At 51.8% G+C, this 8032-nt stretch overlaps 1 protein-coding gene across 1 annotated transcript in view; it reads right to left on the bottom strand.

Moving 5' to 3' along the window:
• Window positions 1-8032, bottom strand: part of RNF213 (ring finger protein 213) — a 48368-nt gene that overhangs the window by 13805 nt on the left and 26531 nt on the right. Inside the window, exons 30-42 of the mRNA XM_017730673.1 lie at window positions 7857-8032; window positions 7522-7658; window positions 7147-7242; window positions 6593-6711; window positions 5924-6046; window positions 5244-5320; window positions 4346-4493; window positions 3897-4032; window positions 3311-3499; window positions 2734-2873; window positions 1736-1890; window positions 1185-1397; window positions 620-801 (exon numbers count right to left, since the gene is read on the bottom strand). Of these exons, the coding sequence (XP_017586162.1) occupies window positions 620-801; window positions 1185-1397; window positions 1736-1890; window positions 2734-2873; window positions 3311-3499; window positions 3897-4032; window positions 4346-4493; window positions 5244-5320; window positions 5924-6046; window positions 6593-6711; window positions 7147-7242; window positions 7522-7658; window positions 7857-8032 (1891 nt within the window). The remainder of the gene's footprint in view (window positions 1-619; window positions 802-1184; window positions 1398-1735; window positions 1891-2733; window positions 2874-3310; window positions 3500-3896; window positions 4033-4345; window positions 4494-5243; window positions 5321-5923; window positions 6047-6592; window positions 6712-7146; window positions 7243-7521; window positions 7659-7856) is intronic.

Raw genomic sequence — 8032 nt, 5'->3', positions numbered from 1 at the left:
TTCTTGCACTTCTCACTTGCTTTGCCCTTTTGTTTTCCAAAGGGATTTTTGTCAAGGACAGAACAGATTCCAGCACTTAACCCAGAGGACACACGGGCCTGGCCTGGAGGCAGCACTGCAGCAGGACCAGCACCACTGCACACACCTTCTCACACCTCTAACTTCTACATCAAAAAAGTAATTTAAAAAATACCAATCACAATTAGCTACACTTTCTTCAAGTAAACTAAACGAGGTCTGTGAGAAACTGGGGTAGCACTCTGGGCTTTCTTCCAAAACACAAGATGCAGTGAAACTCCCCATCTCCTGAGTCTTTATGCACAGAGGATGAAGTGGGGAGATGCTGCTGGTTAACAGGAACCTGAGGAGAGTTTTAAATAACCCCTGAACCCAGATGGAATGCACCAGATGATACTGCCAGATTTAGAGAGAGAATCTACAGGAGATGAGGGAGAAAAAATGCAGTTCTTGCTGCTTGGTATGTAATTGAGGCCAGCAGGAACCTGGAAAGGTTTGCAAAGCCTGAAAAAAGCAGCATCAGAACAGCTTCAGGCTGCTCCAATGCCCCAGTGAACTGCCAGGCAGAGGAGCAGGGCTGTGAGCAGAGCTTGGTACCTACTTGAGTTCCCTCAGCAGCTGATGGCACCGACTCGCCCTGCGCTGGGCACCCTCCTCTTTGCAAAGGAACTCAATGGGCATGTGAAGGTTCTTCACTCTCTGCAGCCAGAGCACAGGGGAGGCTGTCTGCATCTGGCTCTCCAGCTCCTCAGCACACACCATTGCAGCCAGCACGTCCAGAACCTGCACACACACAGGGCCAAGGGTAACACAACAGTTGCATTTTGGAATTATTTATGGACCTTGGGCTCCCAGTCTGGTTTGCTGCAGCACATGTTCTACTGAATAGTGTCCTACTTGGTTATTTCAAGCTCTGCAGTTCTCATGTTCGTGGCTTGGCTTGTTAGCATGTCCTATTAACTACTGCAAAAGCAGGGCAAACTGTTTTAAAACCTGCTTGTAACAGTAACAGCACAGCAGATCATTCCCAGTTCTGGGGAACCTGAGCCTGTGCTTCCCCCTCTGCTGTCACTGAAATCCAAAGGAGACTGAACAGCAGCTAACTCCGTGCAGTCAGAGCTCCCTGCCAGGGCTGAGGAGCACAAAATGCCTGGGAGTGACTTTACCATCTCTGAGTGTGGAATTCTATATCCTTCCTGCTTCAGGAGGTAGCCAGTCACACTGGGGTGCACAGCCAGGATCCTGGAGAAGTTCTGCAGGCGGCTCTTGAACTGGTTGTATGCCAGGTGGGCCCAGGGCAGGGAGGGCACCAGCTCCTCTCTCCGGGGGGACTTTGCCACCCACTCCTCAATGCAGGACACAAAGGCCATGCGCAGACACTGCAGGGGTGGGAAATGGTGAAAACCAAAGGTGAGAAAGGACTTTCATAATTCATTTTGTACTGGAAATCCCGGCAAAATTCTCTCAAAGACAAGAATCACTTTCCTACAAAGACAGCCTTAAATATGTCAATTTAAGGTGCTGCTTTTCTGAGTAAGGTCTGAGTAACCCCAGCAGCCACTCAGTGCCCAGTGGTCTGCTCTGGCCTTCCCCTGCTGCTGGGCTGTCTCAGAGGGGCATTTTCCCCAAGGCAGGACTGGTTCAGAAGGACACATTCACAGGCCTCGTACTCTTCTCCCCACCCTAAGGGTTTCCAGCTCCTGTTCTAGACACTGACCTGCAGCTCCTTCTGGGAGGACACACCGATGGTCAAGCCAATAAAGTCTGTGATGTAGCACTGGAAGAGCATCTGCCTTTCTTCCTCAGTCAGAGCAGAGATGAATTTTCCCAGGGCAGTTTTCTGGAAGTAATCCACAAACTTCTCAGCGTGGCCTGGAAAATGAGAATGCAGAGAAAAGCTGGATATTGGGTGGAAGCTGGCTTTGACACAGCATCTATCCTAGAGACACTGACACCTAATTAATCACTGAAGCATCCAGCACTCCCCTCATCCAGGGCAGTAAGGAGGGACTCAGGCCAGGCCTTGTCAGGCCAGCACCAGTGTCGTATTTCTGGAATCTCACCTTGTCATTAACTCTTGGCATCTCCACAGCTTTTTGAATGCAAGGGCACAGAATAGGTGAGAAAGATGAATGGTGAGAAGCACAAAGAAAAGCTGCCTGCACAGAGCTCTGCTGGCTCACAGGAGCACAGAGGGACTGAAGGTGACTCCAGCTGTGGCTGTAGTTAAGGCAGACATAAAAGCCACACTAGTCGTAATCCACAGTCGAGAAAGGTAGAAAGGTTTTTTTTTGCTATTGCTGTTCTTTTTTTTCTCTATTGCTGTTCTTACACATCTTCACAATTGCTGTGGCCTATTGAGATTGGCTGCTCAGCAAACAATGACAAGGCTGTCTAACAAGCAATGACCATTCAGGCAGTAAACAATCAGCTATACAAGCAAAAGTATAGTTGCTACATATTATCCACAAGTTCTCCCTTGTACGCTCTCAATGTCTCACAACAAGAACATCTTCTCTCATTGATTACCTTCTTAGCCTTCTCTGTGGGTTTTACTAAAGCTGCAGAATTTCACTGTAATATTCTCACAGGTAAATTCTGACTGGTTTCAGGTCTAATTCTGTGAGATTGTCAGTCCAGCTGTCAATCTCCTCATCCAGTGACAAACCAGAGCTCAAAGGGCAGTGGATGGAGATGCTCAAGCCAGGCTCTCACCTTCAGTGTTTTTGATGTACCGAGCCTCCAACCACATCTCTTCCAGGTACTCCTTTATCCTCCAGCTGAAGGGCATCTCATTCCCAACATCAGCAGATACCATCATGTTGTTCTGCACCAGGATTATCTCTGGCTGAGGGCTGGGGGTTTAAAAGGTCATTAATGCACCAGGCTTTTGTCTGGGAAGCACAGTTCAGACAACAGAGGCAAGAGGCTGCAGAAAGCAAACGAGCCCTAGAAGGGGAGGGAACTGCAGGACTCTGATACAGCTCACCCTGCCAGCTGTGGGGCCTTGGCCCTTCCCCAGGCAGCATTCCTTGGGCAGGCTGTGCTGGCAGGACATGGCTGCAGGGGCTGGGTAAGGAGGGGGAACATGCCAAGGGCCAGGGAGCAAAGCCCAGGAGCACTCGGGGCCACAGGCAGGAAGAACAGACTGAACTCAGTGAGCAGTGCCCTGCTGCCCTCGTGGAGCAGCCAGCAGACAGAATCCCTCTGCCACGGGGGTTAGAGCCAGTGCTGGGCTGCTCCCAGTGCTGCCAGCCCAGCCCAGCCCTCCTGCTGCTCCTCCCAGGCTCACCTGTTCTTCCCCACAGCCCCAGGGACACTCAGGAGTTTGGTGTCACTGAAGATGAACATCCACAGGTCTGTCACACACTTTGCTGCCGGCCTGGCCAGCAGCTCCAGGTTGCCATTCCTGTCTATGACAGCAATCAGGAGAGCCAGGAAGGGAGTGATCACCTTCTGGACTCGCTTCCACAGGGTGTTCCTTTGGGGAGAAAGACATGGAGAAACCTGTGAGCAATAACATCAGCAAAGCAGGAGGTGACTGTCCTGAATAACTGCTGACATTTGCATGTGATAGAATCCTAATCCTGCCTTTATGGGAAAAAAATACCACCAACAAAAACCCCCTGCACTTCTCTCACTCCTGGCTCACCTGTACTCCCACTCTTCCTTGTGCATTCCTGTCCCAGTACAGCCCCTTCAGCTCTAAGTCACCCTCTCCCCCAGGAGAGGCTAAAATTGCCTTCTGAGAGTTTCCAGCACAGACTGGAGACTGACACTGCAAATTCTCAGCTTACACAAAGCTGCTCTCTCTGCTGCACAGGTGCCACTTGCAGACTCTTCCTGGAAGGCTGCAGGTGACAAGGCTCTGTCCTCACCTGAAGGTACCTGCCTCCTGCAGAGCACTGAGGTTGGAAGCCTCCCGAAGCACCCAGTTTTTTGGGTGAAGAGAATTTTCTTCTTGCTTCTTCAACAGGCTGGAGAGACGAGCCTTGGTTATCTTCAGGAAAGAGGCTACAAAACAACAGGGAACTTGTATTTTCTCTTCTATTAGCTTGGACCCAAATATGCCACCAAGCACAGCATTTGACAGTTGTTTCAATAGTTGGCCGGCTGGGGAAAAAACCAGCCAGCATAGCCAGAGAAAAAGCCACCACTTGAACAGCAGGAAAAACCCCTACATCCATCAACAGACTGGAGCATGGACACACACTCCTGGGAGATGCCCCTTGTCTGCACCATAGCAAGGACCCTTGGGTCCCCGGTGACCTGACTGCCATGTTTTGGTGGTCCCCAGATGCCCAGGGACACTCCCTGCAGCACACACCTTTCAGCTTATCCTCTTTGGAGAAAAGGCCAAGGAGAATCTCAATTCTCTTCCTGCTCCGACTCAGGTCTTCGTTCTGGTCCCGCAGCATCCCCACAGCACTCTGCACACAGGTCCTCAGCAGCACAGTGGTGTCCAGGATCTCACCCTGCCCAGGAAAACGAGGGCATTCCCCTTCAGAGTGCCCCTCCTGTCCCCAGCACACCCCTCTGGTAAGGGTCACAGTGCTCCCTCAAAAGGGCGTGTTGCCTGGCATCCCTGCTCCCGGCTCCCCTCATCTCAGGCTGCAACTCTCAAGAACACGATGCAACTTCCGTGGCCCTTTCAGACTAGCCTGAGACACAGCATTTGTACTGAGGTAAGATTCCTGCAGGGGAAAGATTCAGCACTTTGAGGAAAGAAGTAGAAATAATCACTGTGACCAGGGAAAATCTGCCTTTCCTGGGAAATGCTACATGTCCCTGGTCCTGGGCAGGTCCAGCTGAGGCCGTATGGGGCACACGAGGCAGTGTAAGTGTGGCTGCAGCACAGCGAAACCCTCAGACAGCTCCAGCACACACCTCAGAGCACACACAGCTGGAGTGAGGCTCAGGGCCACAGCTCCCACCTCCAGGGGGAGAAAGGCAACAGAAACTCTTAAACCTGATTTTTAAAAATCAGAAGAATGAAATGACTAAGGAACTATAGGGTCCTTAGAATGGTTTATTTCTTTAGTGATGCTGATTTTGACTGGGCAGTGGGGAGGAGGAATTTGTGTCTGATCAGTAACATTCGTGATGCAAATATTGCTGATAGGTTTCAAGTGAAGGGCAACACAAAAGGTGTGTTGCACCTATGGATGACAGAGCAGAGAGCCACAGTGACAGCTGAGAGGCAAACAAACGTATTCTGAACTGACCTCATGGTGCTCTGGCACTGGTGTTTCAACCTCCATCTCTTCCTGCTGTGCTTCTCCATTCACAGGCAGAGCTGCAGCTAAGGTGTAGAATTTTTATTAGAAAGCAGCAGTGCCCTCCTGCATCAGTCAGATGAGAGTTTATTTTAGCAACTGCATCCCAGAGCAGCAGAACATCTGTCAGAGATGACTGATGTCATTAGCACCTGCATGAGTAGCTGAGATTCACCTCTCAAGCACAGAGACAGCTGCTTGGGCTGTCAGGCTTCATGCAGCAAGAACTGGAAGAAATGTGACACTGAGCTAATGCCTTAAGTTCTCCCTGACTCCTGTCAGGCAGTGTGGTGAAAGGAAAAGGAGTAAGAAAAAGCTCAGGTGAAAGAAAGACCCTTGTCAGTGGTCTCTGCCATGCAGCATCTGCTGCCTCCTGTGCTGGGACAGAGCACTCAGGCTGCTGAGCAGTGCAAATGCCACATTTTTGTCAAAAGAAAAAGGGGAAAATACCAAATTAACTTGCTTGATGACCTGAAGTTGTCATAATGAATTAAATACAAGTTGGGAGCCATGTGGTGATCCCCCCAAAACCAGGTGCTGAGCAGGGGAAGTCATCAGATACATTGTGCCAGTTCCTGTAGTACCAACTCTGGGACCACAGCTCCCCTTTTCCCCAGCACACAGCTCACCTTTGGTTCCACCTGGATCCTCAGAGAACACCTGGCTGATGGTGAGGTTCTGCAGGGCTGTCAAGTCAGAGATCATGTCCTTGGATCTGCGGAGGTCGTCTATGTGCACCGACTGCCACAGCCCTACAGGCAGAGAACAACAGGGAATCATTCCCAGCCTGCAGCTCATTCTTCCAGAAGAGCTTCCCCAGAATTACCTGCCAGCACCATAACCTGTGGGGCTTCATGCAGAGTCCACTAAATCCCACCTCTTGCTGTAGGAGGGGAAAGCACGATGCCCTCAGAACCCCCTGCCCTGCCTGACAGTCCCAAGGTTCTGGGGCTCTCAGAAGCCCCCAGGCCCAGAGGAACCTTGCTGCTGGGAGCAGAACACATCAGCACCTGCTGCAGAGCTGCTGGGGGACAACACAGCCATGGAGTTACCCTTGTGGCTGTGTGCTGCTCTCCAGCTGACTGGAGAGAGGACCTGTATGTCAGCAGGCAAGGCAAGGTGCTCTCACCCAGGACTGCCAGGTACTGATCCCCTGGGGAGTCCTGTGGGACAGGGAGGCAACTCTGACAACCCACAGGACACATTGAGTCCAGATTTTCATTTAAAGGAAAGTGAGGAAGAGAAATGATTGCCTGAAGGCAGCTGAAGAGTGAGGAGGGGCAGATGGGCACACCCACCTCCATGGAATCCCACGTAGGATGTTCCTCCTTCCAGCCGGGAAAGCTTCATGATAAAGTAAACAAAGACAGAGACCTCTCCCAGGTCTACCTTGTTGATCTCATTAACAACAGTGTACCTGCAACAAAGAGAAAATGCTGCTGGCAGAGCAAAGGCAGACAGAGGTTCATGGCCACAGGTCCCTCCTCAAGAGAGAACACATTTCCTCTCCCAGAACAGACACAGGGGACTCCCACGCCTTCCTCCCAGCTGTGATGCTGAGCTGCCACCTGCAGCTGTGCCCTGAATTACCCCATGAGCCTCAGCTCTTCAGGAGTTCTCAGCCAGGGGCCAGAATTCACACTTCAAAGGGGATTATCTGCTCATTTGACCCAGCTTATCTTATTTTGACTTGGGTTATGGATTATGTGAAACACAATTAGTGCATTTAGATTCATTCTGCTACAGAATAAAGGATTGCACATTCCTGACTGTGAGATACCCAAACAGCACCAATAACCAAACACGGTGAGGAGCAGCCAGGCAGAACTGAACCACTCCACACCGCACTCACTTGGCTGAGGCGATGAGCTGGGCATCCTGAGAGCCATCTTCAAAGTCTGTCTGAATAATGAGGACTTTATTTCCTGAAGTGGTATCCAGGAAATCCCTGAAGAATGAAAAGGAATTTAACAGAAGTCACTAAGTGTAAAGACCAAACACTAAAGACCACAGAACCAGTCACTCCACATTAGCTGTAGCTGCTGCAGGAGGAAAGATAAAACACCAAACCTCATCTCATGTGATGGAGCTGATAAAGTCTGTCCCGAGCCAGCCCACTGCCAGCACAGCCCCCTTTTCCATATGCGCCACTCCAAATGCTCTGCCCACACACCTTCCACGCAGCTGCCAGCCTATTCCAAGCAGGAAAACACAGGCCCAGACTCACCGGATGCCCTTCAGGAAGGAATACTCTGTGTCAAACTGCTGCAGGAACAGAATCTGCGGCCTTTGGGCCCTGCCCTGCACCTCCCTCTCCAGGCAGGCAGCGTCGGCACTGGTGAGCAGCCGGGAGAAGGTGGTGACCTGAGGAAAAAGGGGCAGGAATATAGCACAGACCCACCTGTGCTCCCAGGGGCTGCCAGCCTGCTGCAGAGCTGGACTGCCCCCACCTCTGCACACCCGGGCACCGTGGTGCACGCAGGCGTTGCCATCCTGCAGCCCTGGCAGCAGGAACACAGAGCTGGGCGCAGCTCAGGAGGCTTTGGAGGAGCCCGGGCTCACCTCGGTGAAGGCCGTCTGGGGCCCGGCCCCCGCGTGCACGTGGGCGCGGAGGAAGTCCGCGAAGGACGTGTGCTGCTGCTGCCTGAAGTAGGTGTGGGCCAGGGAGTCTGCCGTGAACACCCCCACGGAGTTGCAGAGGCGGATGATGGCGTCGGGGGGGGCGCAGCTTCGCGAGG

Source organism: Corvus brachyrhynchos, unplaced genomic scaffold (genome assembly GCF_000691975.1).
Source record: "Corvus brachyrhynchos isolate BGI_N302 unplaced genomic scaffold, ASM69197v1 scaffold340, whole genome shotgun sequence".
In the NCBI taxonomy this organism is placed as follows: Eukaryota; Metazoa; Chordata; class Aves; order Passeriformes; family Corvidae; genus Corvus; species Corvus brachyrhynchos.
The sequence above is the reverse complement of the archived record's forward strand: the minus strand, read 5'-3'. Positions and strand labels throughout refer to the sequence as shown.